The 23,750-nt window shown below is 43.0% G+C and overlaps 1 protein-coding gene across 3 annotated transcripts in view; it reads right to left on the bottom strand.

Annotated features, from left to right (window-relative positions):
* Nucleotides 1-2,747: 2,747 nt before the first annotated feature.
* pard3ba (par-3 family cell polarity regulator beta a) overlaps nt 2,748-23,750 on the bottom strand; it is a 195,437-nt gene continuing 174,434 nt past the window's right edge. For all 3 annotated transcript variants that reach the window (XM_082524118.1, XM_082524119.1, XM_082524120.1), the window contains exons 23-24: nt 21,982-22,058; nt 2,748-4,063 (exon numbers count right to left, since the gene is read on the bottom strand). In XM_082524118.1, the coding sequence (XP_082380244.1) occupies nt 3,646-4,063; nt 21,982-22,058 (495 nt within the window). In that variant the 3' untranslated portion in view covers nt 2,748-3,645. The remainder of the gene's footprint in view (nt 4,064-21,981; nt 22,059-23,750) is intronic.

Here is a 23,750-nt window from a genome sequence, read left to right as displayed (position 1 = left end):
AGTCGTTTGGTACCGGGCCGCAAGAGTTGAGGCTCAGATGTGAAATGTATAGTTTTCAGGGTTTTTATCGGTTTTCAGCGTTATTTTCTTATCGTTTTTATCGTTTACTCGGTTTTCCTTGGTCTTTTCACGTGTGTTATGAATAAATCTTCTTTTTTCGGTACCGGTACTAGTTTTATTTTGTTTTATTTATCCGCAACACCTTAAAGGCTGGTCCATGAAAATATTGTCGGGCATAAACCGGTCCGTGGCGCAAAAAAGATTGGGGACCGCTGCCCTACGAGACCACCCATCTCCCATGCTACAGTTAGCAAACTGCTTGCTAGGTTTCGTGAAACTGGTTCAGTGTTGGATTTGCAAAAATGTGGATGCAAGAAACCTGTCACTAATGAAGAAACATCAGTGGCTGTCCTAGCTTCATTCAGCAAGAGCCCACAGCGTAGCACTCGCCGCATGTCACTGGAGAGTGGCATTAGTCAAACATCCCTCCGGCGGATATTAACTACTCACAAATGGCACCCTTACAAACTCCAGCTACTGCAGCATCTCAACGAGGATGACCCAGATCGGCGCACAGAATTTGCAGAATGGGCAAGACAAAAATTGGAACAGGACCCTCAGTTCACGCAGAAGATTTTGTTCAGTGATGAGGCAAACTTTTATGTGAATGGTGAAGTTAACAAACAAAACCACCGCTATTGGTCTGACACTAACCCACATTGGATGGATCCCTCCAAGACTGTTGGAACAACAAAAGTGATGGTTTGGTGTGGTATATGGGGTACAACGATAGTGGGTCCATTCTTCGTCAATGGAAACCTCAAGGCCACTGGATATTTGAAATTGCTACATGATGATGTGTTTCCCTCTTTATACACTGAAGCTGGCACGTTCCCTGAGTTTTTCCAGCAAGATGGTGCACCACCACATTATGGGTGCCAGGTCCGAGCAGTCCTAGATGAACAGTTTCCTGGAAAGTGGATTGGTCGTCGTGGGCCAGTTGAATGGCCCCCAAGGTCTCCCGATCTGACCCCCTTACACTTTTATCTTTGAGGTCATCTGAAGGCAATTGTCTATGGTGTGAAGATACGAGATGTGCAGCACTTGAAACTACGGATACTGGATGCCGTGCTGGCATTTCTCCTGCGGTGTTGCTATCAGTGTGTGAAGAGTGGGAGAAGAGGGTTGTACTGACAATCCAACACAATGGGCAGCACATTTTATAAGTGGTCAGAAACTTGTAAATAACTCATGAAAGAATAAAGTTATGTTGAAGCCAAGCACACCATTGTTTTTCTTGTGACATTACCAATAAGTTTGATGTGTCACATGGCCCTCTTCCTATTGAAAAAACAAAAGTTGTATCCAAGATGGCCGACTTCTAAATGGCCACCATGGTCACCACCCATCTTGAGGAGTTTGCCCCCTCACATATACTAATGTGCCACAAACAGGACTTTAATATCACCAACCATTCCCATGTTATTACGGTGTATCCATATAAATGGCCCACCCTGTATATAGCATGTGAGGAGGTTTAGCTAACATGTTTATCTATACTGCTAGCTAATGATTTTAGCTGTTAGCCATACTCCTACAGATATTAACATTAGGTTTTCACATACTGAAAACAAATACATGAAGTTAAGAAACGTGAATCAGTTGTGTAGGTTTGCATGTCTGCTGTTTAATTGTGGCTTTAAATGGTTATAACCTTCTGCTTTAATCACACAGAGGTCCGCTCAGTTCTTTAATTTAATTGTATTTTTTTAAAGATGAGTTGAGCTTATCTTACCATGTTCGCCTTCAGCTACTGCAGAAGTGTCTCCTTTATGGGGACTATGAGTATAAAACATAAGAGACTTCTGGAGGACTTGATTTCTTACTCTGACTCACTTAAAACTTTTCTATAACAGCTTGTGTAATCAAATAGGCTATTACAGATGCACTAGTTTCCCCTGCCTGTGCTTGATTAGTTCAAGGTAGATCTATTAGGAAGAAACTGTGGACAATTTCTGACAGTTTTGTCATCACAGGATGCTCAGCAGACAGCTGGTGGTTCCCTTGCTTGTTTATCCAGCTTTCATCTATTCTAGTTTGTGACAAGCACTGCATTTCTTACTATATATGATATGTGTCAAAATAAGCATTTGTTTATACTAGTACTTAGTCAGACAGGCTGCATCTCCTCTGAAGTCTTACGTGTTTCCTGTCTTTGGGAAATAGTTGATTTGCTTAAAACTGGTTTAAAGAGAAGGATCGATCAGCTTTTATCTGCCTGTGCTCGTCTGTTTGGAGGTCTATTCCAGTTCAGACAGGAGAGGGTCAGGGGAACGCAGAGAGGCCCGGTCCTTATGGGCCTCGATGCTAATTAAACCTAAACTGATAGAAAAAGCCTTCTCCACACTAATTATTCCCCATTTCAAGTCTAATTTCACCAATCAGTGCCATCTTTATTTCTGAGAGCAAATTGGGCAGTAATCATTTTCCAGTGGAGATTTCCCTGCCTCTAATTGTTGAAGATGATTTAGTCATTATCGGAATGCTGGCTACTCTTATCAGTCATCTCACAGGGCAAATTTATCTAGAGATTGTGCTCAGAGACATTAAGCTGGATATTATAATGAATTTTTAAAGTCATGACTCATGGTGTTGTCTTAGTCTGAGTGTTTCATACACGCGTACTCTAGCTAACAGGTGAAATGAAGCAGAAATGTGATGAAATGAAATGACGTGGCACAGCCTGAGAATATTTATCAAGATATTTAATGGAAAATAGTTGTACAAAAAAAAAAAGAAAAAAAAAAGAAGTTGTGCACTTATTTGACAGCAAGTTTAAATCAAACCACCATTGACACAATTCGTTTTCAGTGCAGTGACTCTTAGCGGTGATATGTTAAAAGGATAAAATGTTTCATTAATGTCTTCCACGAGTTACAAGGAGCTTACCATAAGAGCCTGCAGCAGATCGAGATTTATACATTTTATTAGAAGCGCTACAAAAATATCACTTATCTTATATGCAAATTCAGTTACACAGTTAATGAGCACGGAGTAAGCCACGTCCAGATAAGGAAAGGTAAAAATACAAAAAAACAAAAAAAAAACAGACGAAGCAGTGTGTTAGCAGAATGTAAAGGAAGTCCAAGCGACTAAACATCAAGGACAAGAAGGGGGTGTTACTTCCTTTTCCTGTTTGTCCACTTTAGCTTCCCGTCTCTCTGTGCTGGAGCAGTCTGACGGGTCAAGGTGATCCCTCTTTAATTTCCTTCAGCTTGATCAGCATGTGCAAAATGCGAGTCAGCTCTGCTTTCATAGCTTTCAATATACTTGATTGTATACGTTTGGCACGGAGTTTACTCTATATAATATATTTAACTTCATTTAATTTCGACATCATAAAATCTTGTGTCCTCTTCTTATACACCGCGACACACCAGCAAAGATACACGCAGCTGGAAACAAACACGCAACACACAAATCTCCCTTTCTCAAAAAAACAAGCCCTATTTTTTTTTTGCATTACAGCTTCTGATTACATGAATCAATATGGCAAAAATTTCACTGATGCACACTGGCGGCCCAGGTGACAGCTGATATGTTTCACAAACACGCTCTCTTTATGTTACTTGCATTTGCACGGTTTTAAACCGCGCCTATCATGGGATTCTTCCGTCTTGGGTCAGGCTGTCTTTCGTCACCGTAGCGATAGCGGTCGGGGCTGTTGTAACGCTCCTTGACGGCAGGGTTTCTCTCTGGGCTGGTGTAGCGGCCGGGGCTGGCTTGCCGGTATCCGTCTCTTCTCCCTACGGTGTCGTAGTACTGGCGCCCTCTTTGACCCGCGGAGGGTGACGGAGGGACGTCCTGTCTTAAGGCAGCACGGTGCTGCTGTCCTGCCTGGGAAGAGGGGTGGTAGCGGGGATTGTTGAGCGGCTGCTGGGTGCTCAACTGAGGGATTGGCAAACGGCCCGAGTTACTCGCACCTGGAGCGTCCTGATAGTGGTTGGGGCCGGAATCTCTTGGCACAGGTCTGGAGTGGGTGGGGTAATCATATGGATCCCTCCTGAAAGGAAAAAGATGGTTGGTGTTAGAACTCTGTTCGAGTCCTGGCTGCAGGATTGTTAGACGCCAACAGTCAGGACAGACACATGCATTTTACATACAAATATAGATGTATGGTTAACAGGCTAGAGATGTCAACATTTAAGACTAGTTTAAACTGGTTTGGAGATGTGGACGTGCCAGAGATTTGGGCCTCCTTTGTGGTAAGCCGCCTTCTGTTATTCAGTTTATGTGGCGAGGCTGCGGCCTTGGCAGGAATGACTTGTGGGGGGGAGGCCGTGGATGGAGAGATGCCAAGAGATAACAGCAAATGCCTTGGTAAGCATATATGAGGTTGTGTGTGTGTGTGTTTTTAGCTCGTGTGTGCAGGAATGTGTGTATGTGTGTCCCTCGGGTCTGCAATAACGAGGCAGCCAGCTGGAAGTCTCCGGTTCCCTCCCCACTAGCTGTGGGTGATTAGGGGCTAAACCCCAGGGTAAGGCGACCCGCGGGGCTCGGGGAGACGGAAGGAGAGAGAGAGTGAGACTGGAGAGGGAACTAGAGAGAAAGTGCGAGGGGGGGGGGGGAAGAGAGACACACAGGAGAAAAGAAAAGGGAGGGCTGATCACCTTTCATTCGGGTCCAAATGTTTTCCGTCTTATGTGCTGTTTCCAGTGGTGAGTGACACACAAGTCAAGCTAGAGCGAGTAAGCAAATCTAAAAGTCAGGTCTTCAGCAGCCTAGCTGTAAGGGAAACTCTCCTATTTATAAAAGTGGTGAGGTGCAAGAGAACTGTCAACATCTTAAATTATACGTTTTGGCATTCAAATTATATAAAAGTCATTTTGGCAAACATCTCTGCTTTCCGAACAATTTAATATACTACATGAGCTCATTTAAACTACACATTTTTACCATATGTTCATATGCTGCAAAAAATCCTTTGGAACTTCCAGGATTCTTCACATTGATTACTTATAAAATGTGGCTCATCTAAGTCACAATTTCTAGATCAAAACATGCCTTTACTAGAAATCAGTACTCAGGATTACATAAGGACCTTTGTGCTAAAGACGTCTCAAAAGTTACCTTGAGTCACGTGTTCCCATTAAGGAGGTAGTTATTGACAAAGCTGCACTCTCACTAAATACTGGGCAATGTCTTGAGCCCAACTTCTTTCACAATACCTTAAAAGAAGCATTAAAAACGCTACATCAGCTAAAGGTATGACCTAGGTGTTCATCAGTCCATGTGGGAGACGTTATGCAAAGATCTGGAGCATGTTCTGTGGATGGATTAGACAAAAGCTGCAAAGGTTTCAGAATCACCATTACGCCAAGGGATTTTACTCAAAAAGAAAAGACTAACAGAAGTTGTGTAAAGCCACAAGATGCACGACCCAAGAGATAGAAGAAAGTTCTACCGGAGTTCTGACCTTTACCTGGATTAGATGCAGTGACATGACCTTACAAAGGCTTTTTAATCAATACATCCCAAAAATACTGATAAACTGATAACCCAGAATTCCCCCTCATTATTGTGCAAGACTGATGGGAAACTGACTGAAGCTGTTACTGATAATAGAGAGTCTACTAGTTATCAAATCCAGAGTTCACTCCCTTTTTTACGTGTGCTTTTCCATCCAACACAGTGAGTAATTACTCAGTGAGTTCAACAAAGACATGACAAGAGAGACGAGGCAGTACATAGATCAGTAGTGTGTGTTGCCAAAGAAAATTAATAATCTGATTCAGACTGAGATACAGTAGGCTGTATTTGATACTTTCGTTGTGTGGACATCACAAACAAAGTTGTAGTTGTTATTCTTTGTCTTAATTTGCACAGTGTTCTTGGAGCAGGGATGCAAAGTTGATGCCCTCATAGTTTAGTGTCTACGCCAAGTGGATCAAGGACACATCTAAAAGCTGCAGGACACTGTTCCTTGAGGCCTGGAGTTCCCCCACCCTTGGTCTACATGGTCAAGACCATGGGGTAACAACATAACTGGCAGGCACATATGTCTCCACAGAGCCTGTAGTTCAGCCTCTATGACGAAATATATACATGACAAACTTATGACACTTGGACCTAGGTGGGCACAACATGATGCACTCTAGTTTGAAAACTATAACACTGGCATAATTCCTTCCTTGATTATGGAAAACATGTTGCTACTTGCTACTTTAAGAACTGCTCTGACCGCCACATGAGCAGCACAGTGCTGGCTATTGTTCAAAATGCTCTGGTGGTATATCAATCAGCAACACAGAACAGCCAAACAGATTTAGATATTTACTTCCCACCCTTCAAAACTGGCTCCTGCTGCAGTTATTATACAGAAGCCTTGAGCTTAGCCTTTCCCTTGTTCTGTAATCATATCCCTCCGTCTCCTCTGTCCACTCCCATGAGTCGAGCTCGGCACCTGTTGACTGGCCAATTAGAAGGACTCACTCACCACAGATTGGGTAGCGCACAGCTTGGTTGTGAGTGAGTGTGCGTCTGTACTTGTGCCTTTGCAGACTTCCCATGAGGATATTCATGGACTGCGGTGACGTGAATTTCTCTAAGTGTGTGTCCGTATATCAGTACAGCGTGGGCTGCGAGGCTTGACCACCCAAACAGAGCAGTGCGACAGGATACACAGGTGGTCCCAACAATGAACAGCACTGCTTTGTCAGTCAGTAGAGCCAAGATGGAGTTGCACATGCACAAAGACTTGCACTGCCAAGGCTTGAGATAAAGAGCAAAATAGGGTTGAAAAGAGAGAGAGGAGAGAGAAGATTCAGAGAAGTAGAAAAAGAAACAATATGAAATGAAGACATGGGGGAGAGAGAAGCAGAAATAAAATGTGGGTAAAAACAACGTAGTCCTGCTTGGAAAGCTCTGCAAGGCAGGAATGGAAAAGGATAGACAGAGAGGAAGCGAGCCGAAGGTCAACCTCCTCATTAATCCAGATTAAATGGCGAAGGCCACCAGGGGAGGCGATGAGAAGGAATGGAGCGATACGTGGATAGAGGGGGGAGAACACCTGGGTCCTCAATCCAGCTCAGGGCCACCCAAACAGACAGGAACCACCGCTGGCTTCCCCGTTCTTCTTTCATCGCTCCTTATTTTTTCCCTCCCTCTGCGATCTTCAATTTCCACATCTTTCAGACGAGCATATTCATCTTTCTCTTCTTCTCCTTTAGGCTTTACTTGTCTCTCCATCGCCTATATAACCTCTCTGCTTAGTAGCAATTCAGGAAATGTAATCACCTCGGTCCTCTTTAAGATAAGGCCAAAGCAGTATTAGAAAAAACAAATATCACAGTAACCCTTTAGTGCTACACTAAAATTGGATTTGCTGACATCCATTTATTTTCAGTGCTAATATTTATAGCTGTATAAAGTTTTAAAAGCTAAATAGTTAAATTATCTCATTCTGCCATGTCCATTTTCTAAGAGTTCAAGTAGGAGCGATAGAGTTCTCTTGGATGCTGGGATGGCCTGCTACCCCTGCTCCGTAGCGGTATACACCACAGAGCTACCTTTTTATGAATCTACAGGGTGGGCCATTTATATGGATACACCGTAATAACATGGGAATGGTTGGTGATATTAAAGTCCTATTTGTGGCACATTAGTATATGTGAGGGGGCAAACTCCTCAAGATGGGTGGTGACCATGGTGGCCATTTAGAAGTCGGCCATCTTGGATACAACATTTTATTTTTTTTTCTCCCATAGGAAGGGGGCCATGGGACACATCAAACTTATTGGTAATGTCACAAGAAAAACAATGGTGTGCTTGGTTTCAACGTAACTTTATTCTTTCATGAGTTATTTACAAGTTTCTGACCACTTATAAAATGTGTTCAATGTGCTGCCCATTGTGTTGGATTGTCAGTGCAACCCTCTTATCCCACTCTTCACACACTGATAGCAACACCGCAGGAGAAATGCCAGCACAGGCATCCAGTATCCGTAGTTTCAAGTGCTGCACATCTCGTATCTTCACACCATAGACGATTGCCTTCAGATGACCCCAAAGATAAAAGTCTAAGGGGGTCAGATCGGGAGACCTTGGGGGCCATTCAACTGGCTCACGATGACCAATCCACTTTCCAGGAAACTGTTGATCTAGGAATGTTCGGACCTGGCACCCATAATGTGGTGGTGCACCATCTTGCTGGAAAAACTCAGGGAACGTGCCAGCTTCAGTGCATAAAGAGGGAAACACATCATCATGTAGCAATTTCAAATATCCAGTGGCCTTGAGGTTTCCACTGATGAAGAATGGACCCACTATCGTTGTACCCCATATACCACACCAAACCATCACTTTTGTTGTTCCAACAGTCTTGGAGGGATCCATCCAATGTGGGTTAGTGTCAGACCAATAGCGGTGATTTTGTTTGTTAACTTCACCATTCACATAAAAGTTTGCCTCATCACTGAACAAAATCTTCTGCGTGAACTGAGGGTCCTGTTCCAATTTTTGTCTTGCCCATTCTGCAAATTCTGTGCGCCGATCTGGGTCATCCTCGTTGAGATGCTGCAGTAGCTGGAGTTTGTAAGGGTGCCATTTGTGAGTAGTTAATATCCGCCGGAGGGATGTTTGACTAATGCCACTCTCAGTGACATGCGGCGAGTGCTACGCTGTGGGCTCTTGCTGAATGAAGCTAGGACAGCCACTGATGTTTCTTCATTAGCGACAGGTTTCTTGCATCCACATTTTTGCAAATCCAACACTGAACCAGTTTCATGAAACTTAGCAAGCAGTTTGCTAACTGTAGCATGGGAGATGGGTGGTCTCGTAGGGTGTCTTGTATGGAAATCTGCTGCAATGACCCGGTTACTGCTTTCACCACATATCAACACAATTTAGATCCGCTCCTCACGTGTTAACCTCTTCAACATGTCAATGGCTGTGAACAAAAAGAAACTTGTAAATAACTCATGAAAGAATAAAGTTACGTTGAAACCAAGCACACCATTGTTTTTCTTGTGACATTACCAATAAGTTCGATGTGTCACATGACCCTCTTCCTATTGAAAAAACAAAAGTTGTATCCAAGATGGCCGACTTCTAAATGGCCACCATGGTCACCTCCCATCTTGAGGAGTTTGCCCCTCACATATACTAATGTGCCACAAACAGGACTTTAATATCACCAACCATTCCCATGTTATTACGGTGTATCCATATAAATGGCCCACCCTGTACATAGAAGTGAACAGGACTAGTATTAGCAGTTCCAGAGAAGTTAGCACCAACCAACTTATTGATAAGTGCTTTGGCAAATTGTACTGCTCATTCCAATGACTGACTGAACCCCTAATAATGACAAAGTTGCTGGTTTCAGGCAATTAGACCTGAAATCAGGCAACACCAGTAAAGGACACTGGTTAAACCCTTTACTTCTAAGGCTGTGAAAGCACTGTATGTAAGCAAACATAGATGTGTTAGTAATGACGTGACTGTCTACCACCATTTGACAGCATGTATCCGTGTGTGTGTCCGGTCAAGCAGCTGGGGGATTAGGGCTTCTATGGGCCTCGGTGACCCTTAGGGAATTTCTCATCCCTGGGTCGCACAGCTGGCTCCAGCCTGGTTGGGAGACGGACGGGAGTGGACGTCTTCAACTCCGTATGAGTTTTTGTGGGTGGTCGTAACCTGAAATGTCCTCAACCAACTTTGGATTTATGCAACATTTGAATTTCACATGAATTATAATTGAATTTAGTGGAGCTAAATAAAATATTGTGAACGAGAGAGCGCGAGCCAGAGAAGAGTGCATGGTCGTGTTTGTACATTCCAAGCGTCAGAATGAGATCCCTGTTTACTTGATAACTTATGTAACGCACTTCATGGGCCTGTTTGTGTGCAACGTAGCAAATGAATACGGGGAGACGGAAAAAGAAATGTGAGGCCTAAAAACAGAAAATAGAGGCCAACAATGTTGAGTTTTAGACACAACTTGCATTAACTCAGATGTAAAATGATTTTCTTGTGTACCGATTAACCCGTCTCACGCTAACGGCATAATGCCTGTGCTGCAGCTCAGTCAAGACAAAGGGGAAATTTCCTCCATAGCTCTTACTTTTGACTTATTTCAAAGCAAAAAAACCCAAACATGCCAAACATGGCAGATTCCTGCTGGATTAAAATGTTGTTTGCTGTCGGTAATGACAATTAGAGGGGCTCTGCCAGCACTGCTAATCTGGCTTGAAAGGAGCTTATGACAACGAGAGACAAGCAGACAGTAGGTGTGTTTCCATTCAGCTGTCAGGAAAGTTTCACACACACTTTAGAAATGTCAAAATAAAAAAATAAAATTAAAACATCACATGCAAATGAGAGTTTTCCACTTGCGACGTGGAACAAATAAACAGGTCTGAATGAATGTCACAAAGGAGAATGGGAGACTTTCAAGAGTGATTTAGTACATGCCAGGCTGCTGTTATTACCACTGAATGTGGTAGCAGTGATATTATTAAGCTGCCATTAGCCTCAGTAACTTACAGATGACATTTAACAGTGTGCCAAGTCACGTTTGATCTATTTGTACAATTTGTCATTATGTTATCCTTATTTATTACTTATTATACCCCCTACTCTAAAAACGACCACAAGTGGAGAAGAAACAGACACTTTTAATGAGGCAAATAACTTAAAAGTCCATTTTTATTTTTGCTTTCCCAGACTTTTTGGCCATTGGTTGCTCATAATTTGCCTCAAGTGACCCCAACTGCTCATATGATGATGGGACAGAGCAATGTCTTACAGAGCCTTCACACCTCGGCTGTGATGACTCGCATGATTTAATAGTGGGTCAACAAGCCTCAGGGCCCCTTCGAAGAAAATGACCCCCACATGGGGTTAAATACTTGGGACTATCCATCAGTTGTTTCTGAACTGAAGAAGCCTCTTGGATGAGAGGCCAAACGTCTTCCCGAACCAAAAAGAAGTCCAGCTGCCATCATTTCAAATAATTAAGCTTAACATATCTTGGACGGTTGAGAGCCTACATGGACAAGTTTCTAGAGGCTGCTGGCTGCTATCAGGCAAAACTGGCCAAACAGAGTACTGCACCAAAATCCTCCTTGTGAGTGCTTTGGTCACTAGTAGATACACATGTGTGCAGTTTGCATGGAAGACACAGACTTTACTACAAACACTTGGTAGCTACTAGCTGAATGGTAGTAAAAAGCAGAGAAGTTGGTGTGTTTCATGTGAACTATTGGTGACGCCAGAGATCCAAACAATCACGAGAAGATTTTCGCCAACCAGTCAGGGAATGCATATTTTTCATTAGCGACTGGTGGTTATTGGGGTGTCACTGAACAATTTCTAGGCCTATCTAAGGCTTTAGCAGCTGATTCAGAGTGACTGACATCAACTTTAGAAACACTCGCCAACTAGTTGGGGAATACACATTTTTTCCTCTAGGGGCTGGCAATCTTCAACACCAAAAGAGTGTCAAAATAGGCATTTTAGCCCCTCCTACCAAAGAAAATGGGGAGATAAAGAGCTGCACATGTGTGGGGCGTGGATGTCACATTAGTTTTTTTTGTTTTTTCTTTAAAGCTTGCACGAGCAACAGCTGAGGGACTAAAGGGCTGAGGGGCTGTCGACCTCTGACTTAACCCTCTACTGTCCCATGTCTAAAATAGCAAAAAAGTAACGTCAAATGGTTAGCAGTCAAGCGACTTCAAAACCTCAGTTGTCTTGGTATGTGCATGATCCACTAAGGAGCTTCGCCACTGGTTGTATGGTGTGCCACCTCTCGTCTCCACCCTCATTTATGTCTAGTTAGCCTTGAAAAGCTAAATTAGCAAGCTGCTAACGTTAGTCGAGACACTTGCAAACATCCTGATGTTACTCATAATTATATCTCAGCCATATACAAGCTTCACACTGTCACAATGCTTTCACCTTGCAGCACTTCTAAAACTGACATTTGGATGTTTCTATCTCTATACATCAGTGACATACTGCGTGCTGTACACACACGTATACTGAGTGTCGGGATACCACAGTTTCCCCACTCTTCCTGCTTATAGCGCCTCCTGTTTTACTGACCGCATTTGCTTCCTCTCATCAGACTTTGGGTTTGTTATTTTTTTAGTTAGGCAGCCTAAAAATGGTTCTGGGTTCTTCACCCTGTTGCACATGCATTCCAAGAAACATGACACTGCAGCTTTTATTCATTTTTCAGATTTCTGCTAGTAGGCAGAACTGAAAAGGAGGCAAATTCATGCAATACAAAGTGAAAAAAAAAGCAAGAGCAATGAATTGTTTCCCCCTTCCTGTATGGACAGGACTGTTGTCTCTATTTGAACAAGAGTGGAAACCATTTAGAAATCCAGCAAAACACTGTATCTAATTTTAATGTTACTTTCTTCAAATGTGATACATTCACAATTTGAGAAAATGGAGACAGCGTAAAGTGAGGTGGAAAAAGGCTGTCTGCGTTGAAAGAAAAAAAAAAGACAGGCTATGTTTAGCAGGAGACAGGCAGAGAGACAGATGAGACACCCGTCTGTCCCTATGAGGTCTATATAGAGCAACAGTGCAAGGTGTGATGTGAACCACGGGGACCACGGGAGTGGAAAGCTGTAATGACACGCCATCTAATACATCTGACTCACACTTTGAGAACATCATCACCATATACCACACTCTCAACCACCCTCTGAGAGCCTGAGAGTGTGCGTGAGTGTGTGTGTGAGATAGACAGAGAAAATGATAGAGTGGATATTACATCCATAGCTATGCATGTGAATTTGTGCTGGGAGTGCATATGATTACATATTCTGCAGTGAAAGAAAAACAGGAGTATCCATGAGGGACTGTGAGAGAGTGTGGCCATTTAGACATCGCTTCTGCCGTAAGATGGCGAAGAATGTGTGTATGGGGGTAGGCGCGTGAGGGGGTTATCCTACACCTGCCCCTAGGAAGCGGAAGGAGGAAATTATTAACACCCCCAACTGCCAGTGCCTTATTAGACCCCCCATACTTTCACCATCCTGCTCTCCCTCATTTGTCATAAGTGCTGTATACTAAACAGCTGGAAAACAGCCATGTGTGTATATCAGACACGCGCGCACTCCGACTCCAAAAGGCAAAAAATATGATTAAAGTTGGAGAAACAGCACTCTTGTGTACAATAACATTTGCATTAATCACAAATAACCTTTAAAACATGTAGATAATAAAGGTAAATTTAAGGACTCAATGTAAATTTGTATTATGTAAAGGACAAAAAGGGTGTGAACTCCAAGGACAGTAGTTAGAAATACAAGTTTTGCATAATTTACGCTAATGCGTACTTTTCTCAGAAATCATAAAATACCATAAAAGGAGGCCTCTGTTATTTAAAGCTGTAAACTATTATGGAACAGCCCACAATTTTACACCCCCCACCCCAGATATGGTCTCTGATTTAACCACAAATCTATGAGTAATAAAAAAGAAGGAAAAGGAACTGCACCTCTTCTGTTTCAGGGTTACGTGGTAAGGTATTCACAGAATCTCAGAAACTCCTATTCTCAACACGAGAATGCCAAGGACGCCGCTCTCAACTCACAATAAGCCACAAGCCAGTTTTCATCAATACAAGCTGGACAAATAACTGCGTGCAGCTGGCTGGTTTTTTTTCTTAACAATTGAAATTTTTACCAAATCACCCCAAGTGCACAGTCCTTTATAGAACTGTACAGGTGACTTGCCTGAGGAACTATTCATCATAGACTACAAGTGATTATTTTGCACTGACCCTTCTCACTGAGGGGACGTGAACCAAAAAGACGGCAGTGAAAGCCAAAGTAACGCCTCAGTCTCCTGAAAACACGGCTGTTAGTGTCTGCAAACTCTCAGACACAATCTCACAAAAAAGTCAGCTGACTGACATTTGCACATTGAATCTATTAATGTTCGGATAGCGAAGATGAGGGGAGCATGCAGATACATATGCTCGCACATCTGCCGGTTTTTGCGCTCACCTGTTAGTCAAATGATGACAAACAGGCATGAGTTGCATGCAAAATACATTAATTGCTCTGTTAAAAAAAAAGAAAGAACAAAAAAAAAACCCAGCTGCTGCATCTCACTGCCAAACACACCCACGTACACAGTCATTCGTATGAATGTCTGTGCACACTTTTTCTGGGTAAAAATGTTTATTGTGTCATAATTTGCAGAGGTAGCAGCAGAATTAGAAGAAATAAGACCCCAAACAGACCGAAATGGCTTTAAATCAGGCAGTGACATCTGTGCCTGCGTTCTCAGGTTTCTTTATGATAAGTTGAGACCTTAGCCAAACTATTTCCTCTGGTCCGAACAGACCGGTCATCAGTTATTGTAAAGATTGTTTATTTAAAGGATGTAATACAGTATATTTAGCAGATTGACATATTCATTAGTGTATGATGCATTTGCCAGAGTCTCCAAATTCATCCTCGTCCACATGCACGTGCGCAGAGTGGGAGCGCTAATGGCACTGTGCTGAGCTGAGTGTTCGACACAGAGCAGGCCCGCAGCACAGGAAACCATTAGCCACTCTGGTCCTGGCTGCTGAGGCAGCTCTGCTAATCAAACCAGCCTATGTCAACAACAGCGGTCGAAATTGCCTCTCACCTGCACGCACGTGCTTTATTTAAATGGACCTGTGTTTACACTCGCTGCTGCTATATAGTGAGGATGGGTGGCCGGGGGGAGTAGGAGTGTGTACAGTATCGGTGACAGGTAACGGTGGGTCCAGGTGCAGAACGGGACCTTGGGGTTAGCAATGAGAAGGTGAGGAGAGACAAGATGCAGCAGGCACAACAGGCTGTATGTAAACTAAGAACAGGCGCTTTGGTAAAAGTCGCAGCAACATTCGGTGCCCCTGTTCATCGTGACGGTGATGTCATGTTTCTGGGCTCTATCATTTATTCGTCTGAAATCCAAAGCATTTAGCTGCTGCTGCTCCAGAGAAAAAAAACCCAAAACAGTCAGTTTCCCATGGCAGCAAAAGTAGAAGCTATTACTGAGGCAGTCAAAGGTTGGATTTAGTTCTTGGACAGTACTGCAGGGTAACAGAGACGTGCAGGGGGAAAGCAGTAAAGCAACACTTGATGGCAGAAGCAGGTGGGATTTCTTTTTAACTAAACACAGAAACTTTTAGGCCCTCTGCAGCACATTTCTCTATTAGCCCTATCAGTGCGTCCACTGGATTGCATTCCCTTTTATTCTGAGTAAAGAGGAGAGCATTTGAATTCACGGTGACTCCCGCCTGTCCGTCTGCATTTGCGGACTAAATGTCACGCAGACTCGTACATGACAGACTTTGTATTTCTCACCGAGCTTACAGGCACCGCTGTGGCATCAAAGTGTATATATCTTTTGTTTTATTTATAATGCCATGATTTCATTTCCCCCCTTCGTGCGCAGGGCCTGAGAGAGGGATGGGAAAAACAGAAGAGAAACAAAGAGAAGTGAGAGACGTATAAACAGAAGTGACGGAAGAATGCAGACAAAAGGATTGATGGAATCAGGGGGGAAAAGCTGAAAAAGTGGAGTTATTGTAAACAGGTAGAGCCGCCGGTGCCTCGGCTGAGCGTGCGACAGAGCTGGTTAAAGCCCCTTCATTTCCTGCTGCTGATTCCATTACAGCTTTCTGTGTCTGAGCGCAAACGCTGTTAGCGGGACAAACATTTCTGCCTCTGCACACCAATGGGCCCACTCAGTCTTAAAGGCCCCCTAAAAAAAGGGAAGGGTCAGTGCACCTCTTGGTAAATCAGTCGAATAATCCCGCACAGTGCTACACACACACACACACACACACACACACACACACACACACACACACACACACACACACACACACACACACACAGCTTTCCATACTCTTGGGCTGCTTATTTATTGGTATTATTTAACAATAAAGCGAGGGAGGGGTGGGCCGCACAAACTTCTAAACCAATCGTCTCGGTTACTGAGCCATTACCAGCTGTTATGGGGCAAATGCAGGAAAAAAAGCACAGCGGAAATAAGAACTCTCTAGAACCCGAGGAATGAAATGACCTATGGAGACAATATACTTTAAATGAGTTAGAGAAGTTTAAAGTGAGTCATTCGACAGCTGGACGGCAGCGGGTGGGACACAGGTGATCGCTCCTGAAGCTGGCAGATGCTGAATTGAGGTTTAATAAAGAAGGGACAGCAACAAATATCATTTCTCCACTGACCTTGAAAAGGCCGTATAAATTCATCAGGAGCTCAAAAACTTCAGGCGCTAACAATATTACTGCAGTAAAATGATAATACACTTGCAGAGCGACTGTGTGAGACGCGGGACTCGAAGGTTTTATATCCAGCTGGAGAAATAACAGTGCGGCAGAAATAAGTGATTAAATGTGACAATTGTTTAATACAGTACTTTTAGCTCAGCACTTGAGCCAGCCCTCATTTGTTTATAGCTTGCAGGGGAAATGGGAAATAAATGCAGCAATTTATTGAAATGAGTGCAAAGATACTCATTATCTATCATTGGCCTTTTTTAGAGACTGGACAAAAAAACAAACAAACAAACATGTTTTGTGACACGCTGCTAGTAACAATTGCCCTCCTTCTTAAATGATGAATTAGCTGTGATTATCCATTTTTTTGAAAAGCTGAGCTCAAATCTACCAGTCACATCCAGGCCTGAATACTGTTAAATCATGAAATCACTTAAATAGAGCCTGTCTGACAAAGTAAAGTAGAGCAAAAAGATCTCAAAAAGCAACATATCGTGCCACAGATACTGTTGAGAAACAAAGTCACTGAAATTCATCAGTCTGTCCTGCAGTTCATGGGTTATGAAGCAGGACAATGATCCAAAACACACCAGCAAGTCCACCTCGGAATAACTCAAAAAATAAAAAACACCGTTTTTTGGAGTTATAGTCTTAAATCTGATTAAGCTGCTGTGGCATGACCTTCAACAGGCTGTTAATGCTGAAAACCCTCCAGTGGGTGAATTACAACACTTCTGTAAAGATGAATGGGCCAGCATTTCTCTACAGTGATGTGAAAGACTCATTGCCAGCTATCACAATCGCTTGAATACAGTTGTCGCTACCAAGGGTGGCCCAACAAGTCATTAGTTCTAGGGGGAAATTACTTTTTCACACAAGGCCACCTGTAGGTTTGAATTACTTATTTTCCCTTAATAAATGTAATCATAATAATAAAAACAGCATTTTGTAGTAACTTGGGTTATTTTTGTCTAATATAAAAACATTTTTTGATGACCTGAAGCATGCAAGTGAGAAAAACTTGCAAAAATCAGACAACAGGAAGGAGGAACATAATTTTTACAGGACTTGCGTTTCAACAAACAATTAAAAAAAAAACTAAAGTTTTGCACAAGACATTTGTGCAGTACTTTGTTAAAAAAAACAACAATAACCGGACATAACCGGAGTGAAAAGTGCTGAAACGTGGTGGAGAAAGCCAAGAGGCTGTAAAGCCAGGAACAGAGCATGTGCACTTTTCATGAGGGTCAGTTGAGAGTCCTTAAGGGACACTTTCCCACATAGCAGCGGATACTCAGCATGCTAAGGACAATCAAGAAGTTGGCCCCTGGTTTTTAAGGAGGAGCAGAGAGTGCTTGTTAAGAGCATACAGGATTCAGTCACTTGTCAAGTATTCAAGCATGAGGACCTCCTTAGAACGGCTAAGTGCAAACACAGGTGCAGAGAGATGAACTTGCTCGAGGTCTTCATGAGTCCAACATGTCTCACACCGGTGAATGTTGTTTGAATTTGGTCGTTTAATTTCGTCTTCCTCCTACACTTACTAAGAAGTGTAGAACAAATGTCTACATTCTTATGTCCAACTGTTGCTAGTTTCTGCTCAGCTCTACCACATGTTACAGGTTGTTCCCTGACCATTTTGCAGCATATGTTACCCTCACCTGTTTGATCATTTAAGAGACAACGAGGTGCCCTTTATTGGTTTTCCTTTGGTGAGGGAAGGGAGGCACACACACCTCCACAAATACACTGTTGGGGTTATTGTGGCCAGATGGACAGTTTTTAACATACTGCCCAACCTCTGTGTCCTTCTCAGTGGATAATTTCCATTGTTCACATGTGAGAGAAGCTTCACTGTGGTTCCTGACTGAAGCCCTGTGCTCTCTTGACTCTCTGGCCATCGGCTGCACATTAATCAGCCAATTATCAGCCCTGGAGATAAACGTTGCTACGCCAACCTGGCAACCTAATCCAATCACCTTGGGGAAACGGGTCACGAAGGCACTCTGATTGGATAACCCGGGGCTGGGTCGTCGCGCCTGTGACCCGCTGCTTTGAATTGGTAATGATGTTAATATTCTCCATATGGTCGCATGTGTGTTGGGCATTCGTGTGTGTGTGCCTCCCAAAGCACGGGGGGCAATCTGGAGGTCGAGCTGCACCCCAGCGTTAATGGCCGGTGGAGAGGGCGGTAAGAGCCAAAAGCAGCACTATCCTCCCCCTGGGGCAAACCTCTCGATGCTGCCATTTCTAGCCCTCTTTCCAAATCCTCTTTGCCAGACTTCAGCTTGTCTTCTTGGCTGCCATGCAGTAGCCCTTAGCACTAAGCCCCATATTTTCCCAACACAATAACCACAAAGTGCCAACAAACATTCAAGAGTTGGAAAAAACATTAAGAAACATCTTCTAAACTTAAGTGCTTTCATTTGGAAAACTGTAATCTGTTACCGACGACTGAAAGCGAAATATTTGAATTTCTACCTGAAGCCCTTAATGCCTCCACATCACCGATCCTAACTCCTACCTCTCCTTTCCATATCCACCCATCTGTGAGATGCTTTTATACATCTCCTGGAATATCTGTGCACACACACCCACACACTTACCTCTTTCCCTCCCACCCCTCCAGCTGCAGCCCCAGCCGGCTCCACACAAAGGCAGGCCAAATGTATGCTAATGAGAGCCAGGCCAATGGTGGAGCCGCACTCATTTTGAGAGGAAATGGCTTTCAATAATGGCGGCCCCCGGGGGGATTTTGCACAAAGTTCAGCTCCACTTTGAAAAATGCATTCAATTCACTGCTGTGTCTGCTCTCCCTTTTTCTCCTGTTTTTCCCCCTCACGATGAAAAGAAAGAAGAAGAAGAAGAAGAGGGAGGAGGAGGAGGAGGAGGAAAGAAAAAATAAAGCACATTCCGGAACATATTTGTGCCCCCCTCCTCCTCTCGCCTTGGTATTTATGCTAGAGAGAGTCAGAGGATTCTTGGGGACCGAGGAGCCGCGATTTATCTTTACAGAAACATCAGAAACAAAAACACAAACATGTGAGTCTGAATAGTGTTCAAACTCTATCTGGCACTTCTCCTCTGCCTTTTGTTGCTCTGGCTTTTTTTTTTTCTTTTGCTCTGTTGCTGATTCAAATGTCCCCAGAAGCGTGTTAACTGTAGCATATGCATTTCAAGTGGATCACATCCTATGGGTCTTGGGCCCAAAAATACTTCAAAGAGGAGATGAAGAAAGTTAAATAAGAGTGAGGGAAATTTCTCGAGGTAATGAACATTATTTGAACCTCACTTGTTGTGTTTGTGTCTAATTACGAAAGCCAGAGAATCTGATGGAGGCCACTTTAATATAAAGCATCTGTTATTATCATTTATATGCTCTAAAAACATTTTAGAGCAAGAGACCACTAAGGCGGTACAAATGATTATTTTCATCATCGGTTAATTAAGTTTTCCTTAATAAAAATGTCAGAAAATAGAGAATAATTACATAGTAAGATTTCCCAGACTTCATAAGATCTTTAAATTGCTTGATTTGCCTGACCAACATCTAAACCCACATACTCAATTTATAATGACTCAGCCCATCTGTGTAATTAAAATATGGCCAGTTTCCCTCTGTAGGTTCATCCCTTTGCGCAGTGCTGCAGCTATTTTCAGATCACTCCTCGGACAACTCATTCTGATCCAGGGACTTGTCAAAACAATGGCCATTTATCTCGAATTTCACTGTAGGACAGGGGCAACGTCAAAGTCAGGTCAGGTTGATCAAAGTCAGGTCAGGTTGATGCAGAAATGGATGTTTGGGCTCGGAGAAAGTTTGAGGTTCATGATGAAATTGCACAAAAAGCAATCTAAAAATAGCAGCTGTGCTGGAAGGAGTCCAGATGTGCACAAGGGGGCGGTCTTGAGTGGGAGATTGGTCAAGCTAAAATCAAATGTGGTTGCTGATTTGTTAAGGTCAGTGTTGGCATTTCACTCAAAAAAAAAAAAAAAAAGTGTAAGGTATGACACATTTCTCCAGTATGTTCACTAATTACTCGCCAGAAAACGTAATGTGTTACAGTACTTGTTACTTTATTTTCGTGTTACTCTGTGAAAACAACCTGAAACCCATTGTCTCATAATTACCAGTTGACAATATAAACCTGAGGCCATATTACATCATCACAGCGACTCTACTGTAGAGCAGACAGAGATGGAGGCTATAAAGCTACAAGCGAGACTGCTCATCACTGCTTCTGTTACCTTGTGAAGTTCAGGCTCTGGCTGCTGGGCTGGGGTCAGCATGCACTCAGCTTTATCATCACTCTGGGTTCTGAGCTAGCTTAGCGTTAGCATGCTGTCTCTGCTTGCGAACAGCTGAAGTTGTGCTAGCAATATTGCTGGAAGCAATTCACTATTGCATCTCCACTTCTCTGGTGCCGGAGATCATTCCACCATTTTCCACATCCCGGCATATAAACTGATGCTTTCCCTGCCCGAGTATTATTTTGAACTTCTGAGTGACTCAGGAATGACTCAAGATTTCCCAGAATAGTTTTAGTCTATGATATCTATCCATCTATTTATCCACCTATGAGCTGAGAGTTAGACTTTTAACACTATCATGTGCTGCGAAACAGTAATTGTTGGAATATTTCATCCTTGGCTGGGACAGCGTTCACGCTTTCCCGATAAACTCACGTTCCCAATAAAGCATCTTCAAATTTCTAGTGTTGCCAAACAAGAAACTCCAAATCCAAGGAGATTCAAATCTACACATCCAAGATGCTGAAATGACTTAAAGTTGTTTTACTTTTACTTGCTAACCTGACTGATGGATTATCACAGTGCAATAAAAGGGAAGCTTTGGTCTATCAAAGGTCATTCAAATCTCCTTCAACCTGCCTCCATTTGGGTTTGTCCCCCTAGTTACAGCTGGATTATCTCTCTATCCCTGTGCAGCTTGGTTATGTCCTTCTTTCTCCTTTGCTTTCTCTCTCTCAGATTCTCAGTGCGCCTCGTACCCCCAGAGCTGGTGCTGATGTCTGCGCTCCCTGGTGCCTGTCATATCAGGAGGGGCAATAACCCGTGAAATGACTGTTCTCTTTTTCTCACTCTCCTGCTCTCCATCCCGGTGTCCCCTCTTTTCCTCATTCTCCTCCTCTCGCTTTCCATGCGCAGTGCCACTCCACGCTCCACTTAGCTGCCGGGCCGCGAACATCACGAAAATGGCGTTTGCTCAGCATGAGCATACACACACTTACACGCATAAGACAGTGAATATTCTGGCGTGGTTGGGCAAATGTATATGTGCTATATAGCTTGACAAGAGCACGGTTAAGCAAACAGGAGGAATGTGCAATTCCATTAAACCCACACTAGAGGTTATACATCCTGCATGGGAGCAAACCATCCTCCACGATTGTGTGTGTCTGTGGGAGAGACATCCTTCTGCCTGTGCCCTGCTCTCTGGAGAGCTGATCAGTCCTATTCCTGGGATGAGTAGACACTCCCAAGGCAAACACTCCAGATTTAATTATAAGCTCCAAAGAGGATTAGTCTGTGCTGCGCTCTGTGTGAGTGTGCGCTTGTGAGAGTGGGGGAGACACAAAGGGAGGGAGTGGCAAAAAGTTAGCCCTTCATTTCCTGCTCTGAAGAATAAAACAGGCGCACACACACACAGCTGTCTCACCTGGGCTGTGTGAGGTACTGTCGGTCTATTTCTTCATACTGGTGGTCAGGGCGAGAGTCGGCTCCTCTGGGTGCCATCTGTGAGGAAACACAGGACGAGCAATGTAAGTAAACAAATCAAAATGGCCCAAACACCGAACGACGAACCCACAACGCCCTCGATGGAAGTCACCTGAAAGAATAAATAAAGTTTTAGGCCTATTTAAGGAGCTAAACCCTGCAGTGCAGACCACACATGTCCTTAGGCTACATGTTTAACCTCAGTAATATTTCAGTAGTCCGGTGGTAATTTAACTCTGTTGATGTACATTAAGCATTCAAAGCACACGTGCTTTCGTGTGCAGCCTTAAGGTTTCAGGATAAACAAAAATTAGAGAGCGAGGAGTCGTGGAATGCCCCACATGTGGTAACATAAACACTCGCCTCCAAGTGGATGCTGTACCCCTTTGATAAATGTGCGTGTGCGTGTGTGTGTACAGTTCTTTCAAACATGCCAGCCACGTGTAAAGAAAAAAAGAAGAAGAAATTCAAAGTATGATTTGAAAAGACGGTTGATGTGTTTCTCATCAGAGAGGCCATCACCAGGAAGTGACCGAATGATTAAAGCCGTCCACATGCTTAGGCGGATAAATTGGCAAAGACAGTTTCCACATGGATTGGTACACAGCCCTGCATTTTCAGGTCAACTTTTCATCCTCACTGAAACACCGCAGCAGAAAAACAATCGGCTAAATTTCTCCCCCCCTTTCTTTCTCCAAGTCTCTCCGTTGTTTTCCTGGATAACAGGTTATCGCCTGCTCTTTGTAATTACTTACAGAGGAAGGGAAATGTGAATAAATGTAGAAAACCCATGATGAATACAGATATTTCCATACAGGGCATGAGAGCCAATTAAAAAAAATAAACATGCTATGTTCATTTTCTTATGTTCCTGACCACAATACAGACTTGCAGGTCACTGCACGGTGCACTCTGCTCCCAATATTAGATTTTTGTCCATCTGCAACGACTCTCGTAGATTTCTTTCTGAATGTGTGATCATGTAAAATGTGGCCTTTTATTATGTAGCTGTTTCAGTCCTTGCATGTTTCTTTGGTTGAGGTCTCTCTGGAAAGAAAGACCTTGATCTCAATGAGGCTACATGTTTAACTAAAGGATATATTAATAATAATAATAATAATAATAAGGAGGTGTGCTAAGAAGCTCTTATTTTTTAATCATATTCACCATTTCATCCTTTGTACTGGAAGCTGGAAATTGACTCGTGCTGGACAAAAGCATTTAAAAATGTAGCAGTGTCAGTTTTTGTACATGATATTGAAACACTGCTGGAGTACATGGAAGAAATCTGTTAGCGTGACATGTTGGGACTAAAAAGTAAGTAACAGGTTTGTAAAATTACAGAAAATGGCTCAGACTGTCCTGTAATAATTAAAATTTATGCTTTGGACCCACCATAAAAACATATATCTCAAATATATCTGTATTTCTGTCATCTCATTGTTTATCTATTATTTATTTACTTTGGTATACTATTAATGAGGTGGTCTTTAATGGCAGGAAAAGGTCTAAAACTCATGAATATACAAGTTAAAAGTCTAAAATCTATGCCCCTCTGCCTAAGACATCAAGTGGGACAGATTGGAGTCTTTGGCGGGCTGATTCTAGCCCCCAGACCTTATGTTTGACACCCCTGATCCAAGACATTTTTGGATTTTATTAAGGATTTGTACAAATGAGGGGAATTTGAGATGCATCGGTGTTTTAGCA

Source organism: Aulonocara stuartgranti (assembly GCF_965226115.1).
Source record: "Aulonocara stuartgranti genome assembly, chromosome: 23".
NCBI classification, from domain to species: Eukaryota; Metazoa; Chordata; class Actinopteri; order Cichliformes; family Cichlidae; genus Aulonocara; species Aulonocara stuartgranti.
The sequence above is the reverse complement of the archived record's forward strand: the minus strand, read 5'-3'. Positions and strand labels throughout refer to the sequence as shown.